Raw genomic sequence first — 21,555 nt, forward strand, 5'->3', positions numbered from 1 at the left:
ACTGAGTCAACACTTGAGTGGGCAGAGAGGAGTGGTAGTGTGCGCCGGAAGGAAGGAAGAAATTACCCTGAGTACCACAGGGACAAAGCCTTGGGATACAGCTGTGCCGCCAGCACAGAGCAAAGCTTGCTGGCTATGGTTGTAGTTTAGGAGTTAGCTGTTTGAGGTAGATGAAGATGAGGAGGTAGGCTAAGAATACTAAACTGTGATTCAAATCAGCATGGCAAGTCCTGTCGGGACTCTTGGCATGGTGAGATAGACAGACAGCAGATTCTGCGTGTCTGTTTAGATTACACCATGTTTCCGTTGCTTCTTTGTGAGGCACTTGGTTTACATTGTAGACAAGTGCATAGAGACAGTTATGGTTATGGTTACTGCTGCTTGGACTAAAAAAGGATACTTATCGAAGTTGATCCACTGAAATTCTTTGGCCCTGAGATTTTGAACTGTAGACAGAGCTTGCTAGCTTCTTATGAGACTGGGTCTGTTTTAGAAAGCCATGCTTGGCTATGTAGAAGTGATAATGATCACGGACAGGGAACAGAGTAAGGCAGAGGTGCCTACCATATTGCTTCAGAGAGCCTGAAAATGGTTGCTGTGTTTCCTTATGTCTTGTGCTTTGTTGCAGTTTTCTTCCAGTAACTTTTACTCAGGGCTTGAGTTAGTTAAATTTGATCACAATTTTTCTTACATTCAAAATAAATTCCACTATGACAAACTTTCAAGAAATCCTATCTCTATCTAGAGGTCAAAAAGAATATGGAGAGACAGAGAAATGGGTACTTTATCAGGAAGGGAAAACACAGTACAATATTGGGGGAATCACAGAAAAAAAAAGTTGTACAAAATAAGGGGTAGCACAGAGAAACTAGACAGAGCAAGCCAAGGAACAGAGTTAGAAGCAGTGTTATGTCTGGTGGGTAGAAACTCACGGTGTGATTAAGCTGGGCAGTGGTGGCACACGCTTTTAATCCCAGCACTTTGAAGGCAGAAGCAGGTGGATCTGTGAGTTCCAGGCCAGCCTGGTCTACAGAGTGAGTTCCAGGCCACCCAAGGCTACACAGAGAAACCCTGTCTTGAAAACAAACAAAACGTATAGCATAAGGAAGAGTTCAGTAATGATCAAAGCTGTGCTATAATGTGATGTATCGACAGTCTCATATACAAAATTATACTAGCATTCACTACTTTCTAAAAGCAAGGTACAAACTGGAGACCTAGGAAACAATAGGAGGAGTACTATGAACATTACATGAGTGGCAGTCTGTTCTGGGGACTGAGGTGCTCCCTAAGTCCCAAGCATTAGACAGTATGAAACTCTATAGGCAGTTATTTTCCCAAGGAATGGGTATAAGAAAGCACCAAAGTGAGGTCCAAAGGATACTGATAGTATTGTTCTGGCATGAGAAAGGCCAAATACATGATACAGAATCTAATGGTCTTTGTAATTTACTTGTTTGTTGTTCTGAAATGTTCACAGCCGCAAATAGTGCAAAACTGTCTGGATTCCCCAGTCACAGGTAATAAAAATGTAAACAATAAAGCGAACAAATAAATAGAAGACCTTGTCCACCTGAAGGGTACCATGGAAACTGCAATTTCTCTTGAATCGTAGAATTTCAGCTCTTTGGTGCTTAAAGGGGCACCAGAAGGTCATTTACTCCAATCTAAGTAATCAATGTTAGCATACATATCCAAATGAAGTACTATTACTTTATCATTGTAGCTCTAACTGAACACAGACATGCATTACTTCTATTCTCATGTTGCTGCCAAGGTCTGACAATCTGAGCTCAATCCCAGGGACCCACACGATGGAAGAAGAGAACCAACTTCCACACTGGTGTCCTCTAACTTCTATACCAGTGGCACTTGCACATCCACACAAATAAACAAATACGTTAAAAAACTTTGAGAGCTACACATTCAGGGAGTGTTGAAGTGGTGTTGCTAGTGCCACAGTATGGATTCAGGGACTCAAGAAAGAGCCTTTGGTTCTCACAGAGCAGTGAAACCGGAAGAAAAAAATGTGTGACAGTGTGCTCATGTTTAAACAGCAGCTTGTGAGCTCAGTGATGAATGCAAACAGACTTCAAGATTTATGTGATATGGAAAAAGTTATAAAAACTCTTTTTTGGTAAATAGGATGAGAATGTTAAAAAAATGTGTGTGGCTACATTCAGGATCTATTATGTCAAATCTGGTCAGGATTCTAGAGAAAGTGACAATGATAGTTAATCTTGAGTGTCAATATGTACAACAGACCTCTGCATGCGTCTATGACTTTTTTTCCAGAGAAGATTAACCAACAGAACAGCACATCCTAAATATGGGCAACACTATCCTACCAGCTGGGGAATCCAGATGGAATAGAAGGAAAATTGAGAGAGCACCAGATGGACAGACATCCTCTTTCCTAGATGCCATGTGAACTACTGTGCTCTACCACAGCCTTTCTGGAAGGACGTACTACAGCTGAAACTGTGGACTACAACAAACCCTCCTCCTTCAAATGTATGTTATGTACTTGCTCACAGTAACTCCAAAGTTTCAGGACTCCTCTTAGTGAGGTAATGTGGCAACTATACTCTGCACATTCCTAAAACATGTGGTTTCACTTAAAGCAGACCTCAGAAGGGACCTAAGGAGTTGATTACCAAGCTCTGGGCACAGATCCAAGGGCTCTGTGCTGGCCCACTAATCTGTCACCTGAGTTCTTATAAACTGTGCGCTTTTAAACAAAATTACAGTTCATTTATTTATTCTATGTATGTTTGTACCTGCTTGTGTGGAGGTCAGAAGATAATCTTCGGGAGTCAGCTGTCCTTTCACCATGTGCATCTGGACTCAGGTTATACAGCTTGGCAGCAGATGCCTTTACCCACTGAGCTATCTTGCCAAACGGTGTACTTTCATTTAAAGACAGAAACTACACTATTCATTAATTCAACTGGTATTTTCTGGTGATCACTTTGTGTTTGGTTTGGGGATAAGTATTAGGGGTACAGAAAAAAAAAATCACTCTATGTTTTGTGATGCATTCTAGTAGAAGCAAATAGTTCCAAACATTTAAAAGGTCAGCTATGTATTAGAAGCATAATGATAGCAACACAACAGGATACAGAAGGTATGGTGGCCTATAAGGACTAAGCCACAGCAGTGTGAAGTAAGTGTTTCCCAGGCTGGTGATGTGGAAAAGTCTCCTAACCAGGAGAATCATGAGCAAACATGACAACTGTGGTGGTTTGAATAAGACCCCCCCGCCCCCAAGCTCATGTATTTGAATGCTTAGTGACCAGTGAATGGAACTGTTTGAAAAAAAAAATCACAAGTTATAGAGAAGGTGTGGTCTGGTTGGAGGAAGTGTGTCACTTTGAGGTTTTAAAAACCTATGGCAGGCCCAGTCTGTCTCTCTGTCTGTGGACCAGGATTTACCTCTCAGCTACTACTTCAGCATCATACTTCCTGCCATGATGACAAAGGACTATCTCTGAAACTGTAAGAAAGACCCCAATCAAATGCTTCTTTTTTTAATGAGTTGTCTTGGACTAGAACAGTGACTAAGACAACAATATAAAGATACGTGGTAGTGTTTGGAGCATAAGTTAGTTTGTGACAGGACATCATATCCCAAGCTGATCTCAAACTCCAAAATATTGTTAAGGATGACTTGAAAGGGGTTCTCCAGCCTTTATAGCACTAAGGTCATAGGTTATCACATCCAGTTAACAGTGTGCTAGAGATTAAACCTAGGGCTTCCGGCTTCCGGTATGCTAGGTGAGCAATCTACCAACAGTTACATCTCCAGCTCCCCTCAAAGGTTCATCATTTCAAGAGATTCTACTGGGATTTAGGAACAGTGTATGATACCCTCAGTTACCACTGTGATAAACTGCCAGGAGAAGTCCACGTTAAGAGGCTCTAAGGAGTTATATTCTCTGCACAGAGGCCATCTGTCCTGGGAGAATGTTCTACACAGAAATGAGGTAGTTCTATTGTGCCCAGCCACAACTCCAAATGTGAAAGAGAAAATGCAGTCTTTATAATTATCTATTTTTTTCACTAAAGTTTCTATTCTTTTTTGGGATGGGGGAGCAATGCTTGCTTTACTGAAATCATTGTATTCTTATTTGTATCTATAGTGTGAGAGCTGATCTAGCAACTAAAGTATCCCAGTTCTTTTTTTTTTTTTAAAGATTTATTTATTTATTATATGTAAGTACACTGTAGCTGTCTTCAGACACACCAGAAGAGGGAGTCAGATCTCATTATGGATGGTTGTGAGCCACCATGTGGTTACTGGGATTTGAACCCAGGACTTTCAGAAGAGCAGTCAGTGCTCTTAACCACTGAGCCATCTCTCCAGCCCCCCAGTTCTTTTGAATAGAGACTTTAAGGTTCTTTTGGTTTAAGTTTCATTTTATGGTCAATACTCAGTAAAAAACTGAGTTTTGCCGAGACAGAGAAGGAGAAGGGCTTACTGATCTAAGAACACAGATTTGTGTACCACTGTCACCGCTACAGTCAAAATACAGATAGTTTCCTTAGCCCTTCCTTCATTGTCTTCCTTCACATTGACACAGCCACTTTGCTCTCAGTCTCTACCATCTCCTGATCTGTTCTGCTATTCTGGTATTATAGAGAAAGTCATACAGATGTAAAAAAAAATTTTTTTTTTAAATATGAGTCATCAGTTTGTCTTTTTTATTTTATTTGTCTTTTTTTAATTTTAATTTTGCAATGAGCTGTATCAAATCTAGGGACTAATGCATATTCCTAAAATCAAGGTTGGTTGGTTTGTTTTTCATAGCTGAGCAATATTTCATCATGTTTGTTGAGGTATTTTTTTTAAAGACCTATTTATTTTATGTATGTGAGTACACTATTTAGCTAACTCTTCAGACATATCAGAAGAGGGCATTGGATTCCATTACAGATGGTTGTAAGCTACTATGTGGTTGCTGGAAATTGAACTCAGGACCTCTGGAAGAGCAGTCAGTGCTCTTAAATGCTGAGCCATCTCTCCGACCCACAAACAATGTTTTTAAAAAAAAGTTTTATTTTTTTATCTTATGTATGTAAGGGTTTGCCTCAATACAGGTAAATGAACCGTATGCATGCCTGGTGCCCTTGGAATTCAGAAGAGGGCATCAGATTTCCCTGGAGTTAGGGATATGGTGTCATGTGAGTGGATGATTGTGGTGTCATGTGGGTGCTGGGAACCAAATGCTGTTCCTCTAAGGGAGCACAAGTACTCTTAATCATTGGGCCATCTCTCTTGTCCCTGAACAAGATTTCTTAATTAAAAGTTAAATGACAGATGGAAAGGGGATACAACTTCTAGTTATTGAAGTGACCTATTCATACCTCACATCCTGTTGCTCAGCCCTCTTCTTAAGTCAAGAGAATCTCTATGAGACCTATTCCAAGTCTATAGTTCTTTGTGAGATTTTAAAATGTTAAGCAACTGAATTGATGTATTCTGATAGTCTTCCATAATCCTTGTCACAGAGTAACCTGCTTTGGAATGCGGGTGGAGAGAAAGGTTTATTTCTAGTGAGTCACAGTGAGTGGGAAAAGTGTAGAATTAAGTGAGGCCAGAGAATTAGGCTGCAGCTTAATCACAGCTTTCATTTTATGTTCTAGAAGTAGTGATTAGGATGGAGAATAAACTACAGGGAATCTATGAGGAGGCACACAGTAGGTGAAAGGTGGTCATCTAAGAGACAACGCTAGCTCAAGCTGGATGGTTAGAGGATGCCGTGTGTAAACTTAGCATCTATTTTGGTGGGAGAATTGACAAAGCTAGATGATGGAATATAAAAGAACGTAAAGGAATTAAGGCGAGCCAGGCGTGGTGGTGCATGCCTTTAATCCCAGCACTCTGGAGGCAGAGGCAGGAGGATTTCTGAGTTCGAGGCCAGCCTGGTCTACTAAGTGAGTTCCAGGACAGTCAGGGCTATACGGAGAAACCCTGTCTTGAAAAACAAAAACAAACAAACAAACAAACAAACAAAAAAGGAATTAAGGAATTAAGGCGTGACTCCCAGATTTCAGTTTTAAACAATTAAAGGATTTTCAGTGTTTACCAAGATAAGGGGAGATCACTCAGGAAACAGGCTGACAAGAAGTAGTCTATCGTTCTGTTTGATACTGATAAGCTTTTGGTGCCCATCAGAAAGCTAAAAATTAAGACAGTTTAGACACAAAAGTCTGAAGTTCAAGGAAGGTTCCTGATTAAAGATACACTTTGTGTAACAGTTCCAATACAGACAGACAAACAACCAAAGTCAACAAAAGAGAAAACACTAGCCAAAAAGAGGTTAAAGGACTAACTCCTGGGAATATACCAACATTTATAAGTCTTAAAAGATACTGAGAAACTGTTGGTCTGAAAAATGTTTTAATCAGGGGAGGGTAGTTCAGTTGGCAGAATGCTTGCTTAACATGAATGAAACCTTAGGTTCTATCCCCAGCACCACATAAAACTGATAAGATAGTTTCAGCTCTCAAGAAGCAGAGGAAAGAGGATCCTAACTTCAAGGTAACTCTCTCTGTAGGGGATCTGAAGGCAGCTTGGGCTACAACACCCTGTCTTGGGTGGGAGGGAGAAGGTGTTGGGAAGACCTGTGTACTGGAAGTCAAGGGGAAAGTACCTAAAAAGGGAGAGACATTCAAGACCAAATATTCATACTTGGAGAACAGAAATTCAAGACCAGCCCAGGCTAGAGAGGAAAATCAAGACAAGTTTATACAACGTAGTAATAAGGCTTTGTGTCAAAGTAAACAAGTAAACATAGAAAAAAAAATACAGCAGCTCGGTAATAGAACACTTGTCTAGCATGTTCAGGGCCCTGGGTTCAAACAAAAACACCAGGCAGAGGGGAGACTCAGGTTTGTCCATTTTCCTTTATCCACTAGCTTTCACAGTATCAGACCACATGGGTAGATCCAGGGGTGATTAAGTTCGTGTTCGTCTTCCTAAAGTTAGTGTACATTATTTTAATGGTTTCAAAGTGAAGCTATATAGAAATTCCGAGGGCCCCAAATTTCATGATGAGCATTAGCTCATGGCAACTTCAGATTTTTCCAACTTTTGCAAAAACTCATCAATTCACCAGAAAGGAGGGTTAGTATACAAAATACATTAATCCAGAAGAGCTGCCCAACTGTTGTAAGTATACAGATCTCATTTGTTTAACTGTTTATTTACTTATTTATTCAGAGACAGAAAGAATCTCATGATGTAGCCCTGGCTGGCCTGGAACAACATACCACATAGACCAGGCTGGCCTGGAATTCACTGAAATCCACCTGCCTCTGCCTCCCAAGTGCTGGGATTAAAAACATAAACCACCATTGTAGGCAGAAGTACTCTTTCTTTTTTCTTTTTTGGTTTTCCAAGAGAGGGTTTCTCTGTGTAGCTCCAGCTGTTCTGGGGCTTGCTTTATAGACCAGGCTGTCCTGTAAGTCTCAGAGATCCACCTGCCTCTGCCTCTCACAGCTAGGGATAAAGGTATGTGCCACTACTGTCCAGTTATCTGTGTGTGTGTGTTGTGTGTGTGTGTGTGTGTATTCTTTTCTTTTTAAAAAACATTTATCTATTACTATATGTAAGTACACTGTAGCTGTCTTCAGTCACACCAGAAGAGCATCAGATCTCATTACAGATGGTTGTGAACCATCATGTTGGTTCTGGGATTTGAACTCAGGACCTCTGGAAGAGCAGTCAGTGCTCTTAACCACTGAGCCATCTCTCCAGGCCATGTGTGTGTTTTCTTAAAACAAACAAACAAACAAACAAACAAACAAAAAACCCTCAGTAGCCAAATGAACCCATTGTCTGATGATGGGAGCACTGGATCTTAATCATCATAAATTGTTTTGACGAAGATTCCTGAGAGCCTCTTTGGGATAAACCCAAAGATAATTTTCTTTGGTAATTGATTTTTGACATATTTTTGATATACCCGTGTATTTAACCTAATTAATAGATGGCTGTAAATTAAACTCATATTTAATTGGGATGCCTCTAAAAAGAATTATAGTCCCTGGTTGAGAAATAATAACCATAACCGAACAAAATACAACCAGATTTATTGACTCACATCTTAACTAGGATACTACAAGTTTTTGGTTTTGTTTTGTTTTGTTTTGTTTTACCAACAATCTCTTGTTTTCACATCAACCCAAGCTAAGTATAGTTTAATCTTTCTTACTGGGTGTGTGTGTGTAGTATTTAAGAGTCTCAGTATAAGTCTAAATTGGATGGTAGTGGTGGTAGCAGCTCACACCTTTAATAACAGCACTCAGTAGAGGCTGGCAGATCTCTGAGTTCCAGACGAGACTGGCTGGTCTACACAGCCAGATCCAGGATAGCCAGGGCCATACAGAGAAACTGCGTCTCAATAAAACAAAACAAAGCTAAACAAACAACAATAATAACAAAAAGGTCAAACTTGTTACATGGGTAATACTGTCATTCCTTTTTTTACAGATGAAGGAAAGATGACACAGACAAATGAGGAACTAGGGCTTTGCCACATAGCATAAGCAATGAAACCGCTAGTAAATGTCAAACTAAGATTTTAATCTAGATATTTTTGACTTGGAAGCTTATGCTATTAATCACCATTCTATACTTCTTTACAATGTAGGAGTAATCTGAGATCACAGGCCTACCTTATTCCTCACTAACTTTTCACTACAGAAGGGCTAGAAGTATGTTATATAATCTGTGAGCTTCTATTAATGGCCCAAAACTAGTGAGCTATGGAGGAGCTATGGGGGAAGAAGCAGTCTGAGGTGATGTGCTTTCTTCTGAGGTTCTCTGCTGGCAACATCACCAGCTCTCTGTGCTGCACAGGGCTCCCCAACCCACCCAGTCAGATAAAGCATAAAGACTGGGATACAAGGCTAAGCAAGTTTATGTCATTTACAGGATTCGTGTCAGCTGTGATAGTTGCAAACGCCCAGTTCCTAGGGGTACGACTTAAGGCAAGCCACCACATGGTTTAATGTGGTTAATCACAGTGTTAACCAGCTGAAATCTGCCCAAAGCCATCAGTCTGTTGCTGAGGAGAGAGCTGGGTGCCATTGTGGGGCTTTGAGCACCCTATATTCCTATGAGGTTGTTGAAGATAAATTTAATTTATAATTAAATGATATAAATTTTTTGAGGTTATCCTCATTGATCCATTCCATAAAGCTATCAGAAGAAATCTTGACACCCAGTGGATCACCAAACCAGTCTACAAGCACAGAGAGATATGTGGGCTACCTAACATCATCTGCTGGCCACAAGTTCCACCACACTATTGGTGGCTCTAGCTGTGCAGCCTGGAGAAGGCGCAATACACTCCAGCTCCACCATTACCTCTAACACACATGATATTTGTAAACTGTATATCCAATAAACAATTTAGGACAGTAAAAAAAAAGTATTAGCACTTGAAAAGTCGCTTTATACTCTAGAGTCAATGTCATAATTTATAGTTATGACAGATATCTATGTGCTATTCATCCACTCATATGGTCACCTCATTCAACAGCTTTTTCACAGAGTCACTCATGTGTGTATAAATGGGTGTTTTGCCTGTATGATTATCAGTGTACCATACAGTGCCCATGGAGGTAAGAAAAGGGTGTCTGATCTCATAAAACTAGAGGTACGGGTTGCTAAGGGATGCCTTATGGGTGCTGAGAACCAAACCTGGGTCTTCTACAAGAAGAACCACTGAGCCATTTTCTCTAGTCTCACAGTATTTAAAATCACTGTGTTTGTGAAATTTATATTCCTGGTATAAGGAAGGGTTAATATTTGCTTCTATCACTTATCAAAGAAATAATAAGAATTAAAATGTTGCTGGAAGATTGTAGCACACACCTTTCCTTTAGTCCCAGCACTTGGGAGGCAGAGGCAGGCAAATCTCTGTGAGTTTGAGAACAGCCTGTCTGCATAGTGAGTTCCAGGACAGGCGGGGCAAAAAAAACAAAAAACAAAAACCATTCTCAAAAAACAAACAGACAAGAGAGCAAACAAATGTCTTCTTGACTATCTTCTGCACTCTTCACACACTCAATGCACTGTTTAGTGAATGTGTTATTAAACTTTCATCCACAGAAGTAACTAAACATCATATATATATATATATATATATATATATATATATATATATATATATGTACATATATTATAGATTTTTAAAAGCTTTTTCTTTTTAAATGTTTAATTATGTGACTACCGTGTGAGTGCAGGAGCCTGTGAAGGATAGAAGTATCAAATCTCCTGCAGTTGGAATTACAGGAAGCTGTGGGCCCCTACATGGTGATGGGAACCAAATCTGAATCCTCTGCAAAAGTAGCTAGCACTCTTAACTTTTGGGTGATCTCTGTAGCACAATATATGTTATAAAAATGAAAAACCAGAAAGAGGATCACACCATTCTATAGTTTGTCCCCACTTTCCTTTGGCTATCTTCCTGATGATACAGTTAAGTGACTCCCTATTATTCACTGTCTACCTGTGATAGTTTACATACAACTGTGTGTATAAATCTATTCACAACTTTTCACTATTCATAACTTTTTACTATCCTCTATTCTGGATTATGATTTGATCTCTCCACTGTCTTAAGGTTAACTCCAAAATTTTCTTTCTCCTCTAACCAACACAAAAGGTTCTAGCAGAGAAAAAGCTCAAGGAATTTGCAGGTATCCACTCAAATTTTCACTAGCATAGCACTTGCTCTAGAGAATTCTCTGCAGCCTGTCTCACTGGTCCTACAACATTTCAAGGCTGCATTATAAAGCACTGATTATTGCCTTCTGAACTGAAGCAGTTGCTGGAGACTTCTCCCTTGAGGTATAAACAGCATGAGCCACAGGCTTACCTAAGAACTCTCTTTCCTAATCTTCCTAAATTTGCTACTCTCTGAAAATCATGCCCATTTCAAGCTATATTAAACACGTCACAGGCACTCTCACAGATGCTCTCTATTTAGTGTCCCTAGCAGTTTGCCTAGGATAGGTATTACTGTTCCCTATTGTATATAAATGAAACTGTGGCCCATATACTCAAATGATTTGGCCAAGTAACAGAATCAGGCTGATGAAATTCACTCCCCAATACCAAAGAAAGCCAGAAGCAAGGCAGTAGATGTAGTCAAGTATGAGTCATCGAGGCAGCAGGGGCTAGCCTTTACCACAGAAACCAAGGGGCCACGAAGAGGTAACAAATAGCAGCAGTTTGGGGTTTGTTTTGATGGGTTAAAAATCCTACAGGAATTATGACTACCCCTCCTGAAAAATCAGCCATCAGCCTGGTAACTCCAGACCCCTCCCTGTTTCTCACCCTAATGAATGAAAGGTCCTTGGATCACAGTGTGAACATCAAGACCCTGTTAGAGTAAGTGATTACCTTTATATTTTTCAGGATTTTCAAAATATGTATAACAGCTGGGCATTGGGAATATCCTCAAACTCTCAACCTTGACATATAGATAGGTACCTTTTTTTCCTTCCATAAACACAGTATTCTTATCCAAGGTTTAGAAAAAAAAAATTTTGTACTACTAAAAAATATTTAAGATGTGAATGTTTTTCTCTCTTCTCTTCTCTTTCCCCTCCCCTCCCCTCCACCCCCCCCCTTAGATTTTTTTCGAGACAGGGTTTCTCTGTGTAGCCCTGGCTGTCCTGGAACTCACTCTGTAGACCAGGCTGGCCTCGAACTCAGAAATCCACCTGCCTCTGCCTCTGCTGGGATTAAAGGCGTGGGCCACCATGCCCGGCCGTGAATGTTTTTCAATTGCTTCAACAAACTACTGAGGCATGTTCTTGCAAAAAAATTTAATTCCTTGGATCAAAAAGAAATCTCAGTAGCAAGGTGACACAAGAATGACCTTTAAAAAAATCGGTGGTAGAGGGATTGTTTGATTTTCATACTAGTCCCTCTAATATTCTTTTTTCTCCTACCTCTAAATCAAACTCGATCACAGCGATGTCTGTGTGTAAAAGTGACAAAAGCAATGAGCCCAAATCCCAACCCCATCTTGAGCCCTGAAGACTTTAATGGCTTTTCCTTCACTAGACTCTCCCCTAATACTATAAAAGACCACATTGTTCAAAGAGATTTCATATCTCATTTTAATACAATGTATATGGTAACTAAACTTCTGAGTTTGTTAAATACTGTCTTTCATTTAAGCTTGAGTGCAGAGTTACAATATATCTGAGATGGAGGAAAAAAATGCTACCAGGCAGGCTCTAGTTGCAGTAATTAAATCAGAGTTTCTTTTCATTAATTTTTCAAAGGGATATGGAGGAAAAGGGCGTTAAATATATGTATCCAAAAGATCCATGAAATGTCTAAGTATTTGCCCCAATTGTCCAAAATAAGTCAGATCTTATTTCAAGACTAAATAAATTGAACTTGCTGTTAACTTCAAATGCACGCTTCCCCCTCCCCCACTTCTTATTTCATTTGTATGTCTGCAAGTCACATTATGGACCCCTAGCTGTTTTATTCATGTATTCCATAAGATTTCAAGGGAGAAGAATTGGAGGCTATTTTTAATTCCATTTTTTTTTCAGTTCTTACCACTAATTGTCACCTATACTTTGACAAGTCTTTCAGCATTACTCAACTGCTGAAAACAGTTTGCATAATAAAATAGCCACTGAAGTCCTCTGGAGAAAGATGCAACAAAATAGGGACCTTACAGATGGACTTGGGAAGAGAAGCTTGGGGGGTGAAAATCTTCACTGGAGCAAAGGAAGACAACTTTAAACTATACAACAATCTTTATAATGTCAGAACTGTTCACTTTCCCCAACTTGGACATTTCTGTCTAACGTTTGTATAATACACCAAAATATAACATGATTTTATAACATCAGTGTGTTTTAAGATAATCCTAGGATCTTTGCACAAACCTGGGTCTAAATAATCTCCAAATTACGTACTAAGAGCATCTGTGTAGTTCAATTCAAGTTTCAAGAGTCAATACCAGCTGTTGGGGGAGGGATTTCACACGTGTAACACAAATCCCAACCAAATCTTGTTGTCGTCCTCTCTCCACCCCATTTTCTCATTGATGGAAAACCAGTAAGTAAAGCAAATGCTGGAAGAAAAAATGGGCGGAAAGGAAGACAAAATCCTTAGTGTTTAGACACACACAACCTCCTCCAAAATGCTCATCCTTTCCAGTCCCAGGCAGTGTCAGCATGAGGACAAAGGCATTTAAAACTCAATCTGGAGTGATTTCTAACAGGAATTCCCTAGCTCTACAAGTTGGAGAATGGGAACATTCCCAAATGTTGAAAGGCACTTATTTTTCCTCTTTTAAGGAGCAATCCAGTTTTCACAGGAAATTCATTTTGTAGCATTGTTTTGGTTTTAGGTGGCTGTCCTGTAAGCCAGGCTGTTCACAAGAGCTGCATCTATCTTGAAGTGTGCACAATAGCCTCTCTTGCGGCTCTCTCTTCCTCTGTTATTGATCCTTACAGATGCTCCAAGACCCTTCCCCCACCTTTCTCCAAATCCCAACCCCCCATTCTGAAAGATAGCTTAAGAAATAAGACTTCCTGCCTAGCGACTGGCAGAGCTGAAAGACCAGATTGTATGACTCCACAGATCAGGCCGGCCACAGAGAAGCCTTGAATAGAGTTAACCCTCTGTGAACTAAAACAAAACATTTGCATGCCCAGCTGTGACAAAGGTTAATTTAAATGGACAAGGGCCCAATATCTAAAACCAGGGCACACTTTTTTTTTTTTTTTTTTTTTTTACAGTAGCATTTTCACTGACTTTTGTAAGCAGTCAATTTTGCCTCTTAAGCTTCCAAAGACCTCATTCAGCTGTGATAATTAATTTTGCTTTCTGGCAGTTGGCATGAAGATTAGAGTGCAACAATACACTTTCTTGTTTTGTACGTGCTCTTTTTTTACTGCCCTAAGTTATATTCTGACACTAAGTGGCTAAGAAAAATTGAAGTTTTAGAACTTAATAAAATATACACTTTGGGGGAATTATCCAGGCATCAGGAATTAGTAGATACAGATCTCTATGAGATTCAAATTGGCTAGGGGAAAAAAAATCTCCCAAGCCCTAAATTTTTCACAACTGCCCCTTCCAAATTCATGTACCCACTGCTGTCCTGAACTCAAATTCACGTAACCACCTCTGCCTATCTCTAACCTATTCAATGAATCCCAAGAAAATCTTAGTTCTTAAACTATTCCTTTCTATAAATATATTTAACAACTACAAGAGCAATTAATAAAGAATTACTGTGCATATTAAGGGGAAAAGGAAGCTATTTATGATAAAACTATAGATCTTACACATAATTGATAATCTCTGCACTCTGTTGTTTCTACTAATTTACAAACCCCAGTAATGCAGTAATGCTGGTGTAATGTATATAAGGAAGGAGAGTAACAATATTATAAAGAACGCTACCGTGAGTGGAAGGCTCAATTCCCTGGTTCATGCATCCCCCCAGAGTGATCACAAACCTACAAAGCTGCCTATGACAGATGTTAGCCATGCTGAAAGGGGCTGGGGAAGCTATCCTCAGACAATTTCATGGGGGCACTGCCGTTACTAGAAATTTATCAATTGCTTCAAAGACTTAAGAGCTCTTTTCGCTTGATAATGCCTTTCAATAAGGAATCAAACTATTAGATTCTACGTTATCAGCATAGCATCATTAATACTAAAACTCATTTCTACACTGTTTGATAGCTGTATTTTTCTTTCCAGGCCAAATAATAATGTAGAATTCTGGAGTTTCTCACATAAGCAGGAGTTTATTCCATATAAAGTTATAACAATATCTAATCAGTGTTATTTACAATCACACAGAAAAAAACCTCAAAAATAAAACCAAATCTACTCACTTAGAAACACTTAAAAAGAAATTAGTAAGGGCTTAGTCTTATACTCCAAACCATAAAGCTTTAAGTCCCCTAAGAGGATGAGGCTACCTTATCAATGGCCTCACGACCCCAATCCTATCTATAATTATCAGTACTAAATAAGGTTTTGACAGATTGTAAACTGGATTAAAGAATTTAAAATATAAACAAATTTTTAAAGATAGAATTTACTGTGTACTGAAATATGAAGCTTAAGATTTTTTCAAATCAATATTAAACTCAAATCTATCACCTCTCCCTTTCCTGCTCTTTCTACAATTAATTAATCCACCAGTTTTCCATAGTTTTTTTTCTGTATCTCACAACATTTGCAGGCAGTTCCTATAATAAAACTTGACTGAATTCTGCCAAGTTACAACAAGAAAATCAATCAAACAAACAAACAAACAAACAAAAAACAAAACAAAACTCAGTTGTCTGTGAATCATGTCTAAACCTTCCAGGAATGTTTCTAAGCTTTCTGGTCCCAGAGTTAAGCAATCAGTTCTTTTACCTTCCCATGTCTCCATTTCATGCTTCTCCAAGTCTGCTGAGAAGTTCTGCCGAAGCCATGAAGAAACCGAGATTACAGGGTAAACTCCGCTTGATGACTACCCTTCTCACACTTGCTCAATTTCTTTCTCTAAGCCGAACTACGGCCGACCGTCATCCTCACAGGTCAGTTTACAAGCCGGTCATGTGATTACAAAGTTCAGGCTCTAAGGTCACAGTGTGCATGGAGTTCGTTTATTACCAAAGGTTATCTGAGTGGAACTGATAGACTTATTTTCCTCAGTTAACAATACTGCCGCACACACTTTCCTGAGAACTAATACAGGAACATTTAAAGTGAAATGCTCCTCTAGTTTAAAGCAGATCCTAAAAACGACACAACACAAAACACAACAAAAAACAAAGACATTTTTGAAGAACTAAATTTAAAAGGGTTCTACTATGTAGGGCTTTTCTTTCTTTCTTCTTTACCCTAAGTCCTATGCTACACTATGTTTCTAAACTCTGGATTAAAACATTTAGTGCTAACTAAAAGCTTTGACAATTTAGGCAAGACAATTCAGGGCAAGCAAAAGGGGTTTGATAATTTTTTTTAGGAGTTGGAGTTCTCTGTTTTTTGTTGTTATAATAAATAAGGACAGGCAAACTCTTTTTGCTAAGCCCTCTGGGCAGGGTCCCCTTACCTTTCTTCAGTCTCTGGACCGGTGGATACAAGATAATACATACTTGAAAGAATGTGGGAAAAGGAAACTAGGCCTTCACAATCCTTTTGAAAACCCAAAGGTTAGAATTCCTGCCCCCAGTCGAAGGAAGGCTACATCTTTTAAAGTAGGATTCTTGCTTCATTCCCCAAGTGCCAAAGATCTTAAGTAAGCACCTTGCTACAGCCTTCCTGATTCCTGAACACTGAGTAAGAAAGGGTTTGCAGAAGCAGGAAATCTGGGTCACATGCAAATGACACCTGGTCAAACACTCAGCTGTCCATTGATGTATCAGCAGACAAGCATCAGAAGGGAACGCTCCTATATGAAAGGCCTTGACTTTGATCCCCAGCACCACACAAAGGGTGAGAGTGGGGTGGGGTAAGCATGTTCCACTGAGAAGGTCGAATAGAACTGAATTCCTAAGGATAAATGCCATATATATATATATTTATATTTATATATGATGTGCATTCACTCTTAACAAAGTTCCCCTTTTCTCCAGCTTAGCTTAAAAACCAACCAACCAACCAACCAACCAACCAACAACTGGAAGAAAGAAAAGAAAAGAAAAGGAAAGGAAAGGAAAGGAAAGGAAAGGAAAGGAAAGGAAAGGAAAGGAAAAGGGAAGAAAAAGAAAAAAAAAAAAAGAAAAGAAAATTCTCCTTGCATACTAGTGGGACTTGTCACCCACTAGCCATGTAACTGAAGGGTGAGTAGGCCTATCACCATTAAGGGCTTTCTTAACCAATAGTATACATCAGGATTATCTCCCAAAGAAAGGCTAAGAAACAAGACACCAATTATTTAGAAAACAAGAAAAAGATTCAATTCACCTAAAAATTTGCCACTGCACTCCTTATCTAACCAACCAACCTCCCCCAAAGAGACACAGACACATACAGACAGACAGACAGACAGACACACACACACACACACAGAGAGAGAGAGAAAGAGAGAGAGGGAGAGAGAGAGAGAGAGAGAGACTGACATTACTAGTTTTCACATCACCATAAAACAAGAAATTAAGAAGATTTTCCTTTGCCAGTAAGGGCACACACCTTTGATCTCAGCACTCCAAAGGCACAGGCAGGTGGATCTTTTGAATTTGAGGCAGCCTGGTCTACAGAGTTAATTCCAGGACAGCCAGGGCTACACAGAGAAACCCTGTCTCTGGCTTGGGGGGCGGGGAGAGGGAATCAGTTTCTATCTATCAAACTTAAGGATGCTTTTGATTAATTTTACTCAAGTGGCAGTAAGTAGAATGAGGAAGCCTGGGGAACGTCACTAATTGACAGAATAATCTGGCACGCACCAAGCCAGAGTCCATCCTCAGCACAGTAGAGGTCGGGGAGGATGTGGATCAAAAACTAAACAGGGAAATGGCCATTAACCAAAAGCTATTCAACTGGAAACACTTATTTTCAAAGAGCAGTTTCTAGCTCCCTGAAGGAGTTGGGCTTATCATAATTTACACCTTTGCACAACTGAGTTCTGGAAACTCCACTCTGTACTACAACTACAGTAGGAGAAAAAGATAAACAGCCTGGCTCCTGGTGAGCAGATTGAAGCAGAGAGCTTAACTTGCCCTGCTGCTGTTGCATTCTGAGGATCAAACCAAAAGCACTGCACATTCTAAACAGGCACACTGCCTGGGGGTCTGCTCCTCCTCCCCTGCATACCGCCCCCCCACCCCCAACAGGATCTCACTATGTAGCCTTGGTTGGCCTGGAACTAACTTATTTTGTAGAGCAGAATGGTGGGGATTAAAGGCACAGGCCACCATGCCTGGCCTTCCTAATAATTCTTGATACACCTATAAGTCTAAAAACAATTTAAAACAAAACTTACTTTATATTTTAATTATAATTTAAAGTTATCTTTAAAACATAATTATTTTAAGACAGGAAAGGTTTAGTTTGGATCCCAGAGCTCTCTCCATATTCTCATTTCCATAGCTTTTTGAGAACACTTTACAGGATTTTCTGGTAGGCAACAAAAGAAAGGTGAACGTGTGCCTCACTGCCTATAAAATGTCAAAGATAAGCTCTGATATCAGCTAAGGCTCTGGACACTACTGAAAAGCTACTTCGGAGAACACAAATCACTCAGGATTGTTTTAATACTGGAATTTGTGAGTAAGAAGAGGGGGGAGGGAAGAAAATGAGTCGGAAACATTTTTTATCTGCTAATATTAGCTTTCTAATCCAGACAAGAATAGCTGGATTAAATCTTATCAGCACTGCATTTGAGTCCAAATGTAGGTGGAACCTTAGCTAGCCATAAGATACTTGTTTACATTTTCATTTTTTTAGATGGAGAGATCGAAACCCAGAGAAAGAACAAGGCATATCATCTAACTAATGGAAAACAAATATCCTAACTTCTTACTCCTCTATTACATCATGTGGCTTTGGGGAGAGGTAAGACCTCTCTTTAAATGCCATGCTTACTGCCATTTCCCACGTGTTTGTTTATTCAAATAAAGGCTTTCAAAGAGGCCTACATATTCTAAACCTTAAGTGGTATCAAGACTAATATAAGTTTAGTGCATTAGCGTTATTAAAAGACTGTGTAGTTCCAGTGGCCTCAGGGTCATGGCAGTCATTTCAGCCTTGTTTTAAAGAAACGTTTGATGAAAATCTGAAACAAAGTAAAAGCCATGGGACCACTTATATAGAGAGACATCTGGTAATTTCAGAAACTCAAATATAGAGAAATATTTTAAAACTTTTTAACCTTGAAAGATAAAAAGAGAAAATATAGGCCCAAAGACTCCTGCATTAGACCTTTGATAAAGACCATCTCCCATGGCAAAAAAAAAAAGGGTTTACTTCAGCTAAAGAGGAATAATGAAACCAGAATCAAATGACGCTCACACTGTCTGAGACTGCAAAGGGAAGCTCCTGACTCCAGAGAATGGGAGTGAGCAGAAGTGATCTCCAAGTTCTACTTCTCAAGCTGGAAAGGAGCTTTAATGGTTTCAAAGTTGAGGTAAGCTTAGGTATTAGGACTAATAAAGCACTCCAGAAGCTGGAGATTTTCATCCAATCCTATAAACACACATTTTCTGCTATAGGAAGATACTATGCTGTCTATGGTGGCATGTGACCTTTGTTCTAAAGGTGCTCACACTCCAGCCTCACCTCTCCACTGCTCAAAACTAACCCACTGGTAATGAAAATACACTACACACAGAAGTGACAATATAGTGTTATGAATACCATGAAAGAATTGGGTAAGAAAATTATTATGGAAATACAAATGAACTGGTTTAGTAGGTAAAGGCAGTTGCTATGAGAACTCACATATTAGGTCCTGGCTATATAAGCATTTTCTATTTTTTTTTTTAAAGATTTATTTATTTATTATATGTAAGTGCACTGTAGCTGTCTTCAGACACTCCAGAAGAGGGCGTCAGCTCTTGTTACAGATGGTTGTGAGCCACCATGTGGTTGCTGGGATTTGAACTCTGGACCTTCTGAAGAACAGTCGGGTGCTCTTACCCACTGAGCCATCTCACCAGCCCCACATTTTCTATTTTTACACTTACTTGATATTAGACTTTCTGCTGAAAACCTAGTTCTCAAAGTAAAAGATTTCCTACCATTATCTTCTATTTACTATATATTATGGGTGCCCTTTTGACTAACATACACATTATAGATCTCCCATTAGATTCCAAGCTATTTGAGACTATGCTTATGTTTTTGATGACCACTGCATAGGTAGTGCAAGACCAAAAAGTCAGTCAAAAAAAGTAAAGAGTAGCTGGTCCTGAATCCAGCAACAAGGAAAAAGGAAAGAAAATCCCTTCAAGAACATAACCAATCACCAAGCAATCTGCCCGGGTCATTTCTGCAAAGCCAAACCAGTTCTCCCAGTCCCAATTCTAAGGCAAGTATCCACATCCACATGCAAAGCTTTCCTCTATCTGAGGAAATTTATGTAATAAAGTTGAAGACTTTAAACTGACCAGATAGTAATCCTACTATCAACAACATCTATTAGTTACTCTTTACCAAAAATAGAAAACAAAAGAGAAAGCAACTGAGTCTTACCAGTGTTTTTTGGAGTAGGACTTGGTTCCAGTTGGCAAACAGATGAAATTTTTTCAAACAAGATATTTAATTCAAATCTGAGTCAAGAATACAAAACAATAAAGCCCTCTCCTGGGTCCTGGAGTCAAATACTGTTCCTTGGAGCCTCATGTCCTGATAACTGTTTCCAGGGCTTCCTCACCTAAGGTACACCATCTTACGCCCTCAAATACAGCTTTTCTTTAAAACTTGCTCTTTGTCTGGGCTCTGCTCAATTAATGATATTAACAAGTCTCCTATGCCAGAAACCTATGGTTCCTTCCTCAATTCCTTCTTTCTCCCTGAATATCACCAACTTCTGACCTTTTCTACCTACTCAAAAATGATAGAATCACTGTGAAGAGGTATCAGTAACCAAGAGTAGCACAATTCAAGCATCTTTAAATACATAATCAACTGCAACACAAATGTTTAAATCTTCAGGCTAGGGTTAGGAGCATTAGTCAGTGGTGGAATATTTGCCAAGTGAATGAAACTGAGTTCACTTGCCAGCACCACCAAAAAGAAAAGGAAAAAAAAATCTATGACTTAATGATGCTAGGAGTGGGGATATAGCTCAGTTGGTACGGTGCTTGCCTAATATGCATGAGGCTTCTGGATTTGATATGTAGTACCAAACAAACTAGGCATGGTAGCTAAAAGGTTCTGTCCAGCCTTCATGGGTTCTGGAAGAGAGGAGGAGTGAGGACAGAAAAGAAATGCTGAAAAATTCTCCTATCATCAATGGTTGGATGTGTTTGAGAAGATATCATCTTGAAAATTACTAAGTAAGGAAAAGAAGCCTTTAATCTGTCTTTTCATTACACTATGTGTGCTGGCTAGTTCTACGTTAACATGGCGTAAGCTATAGTTATTTTGGAAGAGGTACTCTCAATTGACAAAATGTCCCACTAAATTGGCCTGTAGGCAAGTCTGTGGTACATTTTCTTGATTGGTAATTAATGTGGAAGGCCCCAGCATACTGGTAGCCACTGGTGGGCTGGTTGTCCTGAGTGTATAAGAAAGCAGGCTGCATAGGCAATGAGAAAAAAACCAGTAAGCAGCGTTCCTCCACAGCCTTTGCATCAGCTCCTGTCCTGATTCGCTGAATAATAGACTATAAACTATAAGATTAAATTCCTTTTAATCTACAAACTTAAGATAATTCCTTTCTGTCCCAAGTTGCTTTGGGTCATAATATTTTATCACAACAACTGAAAAGTAACTATGGAACAAAGGACAACAAATGAAAAAAAATTGGAGTTAGAATATTACTATGGAACAGCCCTAGGTACTGATCATCAAGATATTATAAGAATATTGCAAGAATAGAGAACACAACA

General features: G+C 39.3%; 1 protein-coding gene across 4 annotated transcripts in view; it reads right to left on the reverse strand.

Annotated features, from left to right (window-relative positions):
* Positions 1-21,555, reverse strand: part of Nr6a1 (nuclear receptor subfamily 6, group A, member 1) — a 203,093-nt gene that overhangs the window by 45,591 nt on the left and 135,947 nt on the right. For 2 of the 4 annotated variants that reach the window (NM_001159549.1, NM_001159548.1), the window contains exon 1: positions 15,434-15,556. The exons of the other annotated variants lie outside the window; for them this stretch is intronic. In NM_001159549.1, coding sequence (NP_001153021.1) covers positions 15,434-15,449 — 16 coding nt within the window. In that variant the 5' untranslated portion in view covers positions 15,450-15,556. Of the gene's footprint in view, positions 1-15,433; positions 15,557-21,555 lie in introns of those variants that run through there. 4 annotated transcript variants of the gene reach the window in all.

Source organism: Mus musculus, chromosome 2, assembly GCF_000001635.26.
Source record: "Mus musculus strain C57BL/6J chromosome 2, GRCm38.p6 C57BL/6J".
In the NCBI taxonomy this organism is placed as follows: domain Eukaryota; kingdom Metazoa; phylum Chordata; class Mammalia; order Rodentia; family Muridae; genus Mus; species Mus musculus.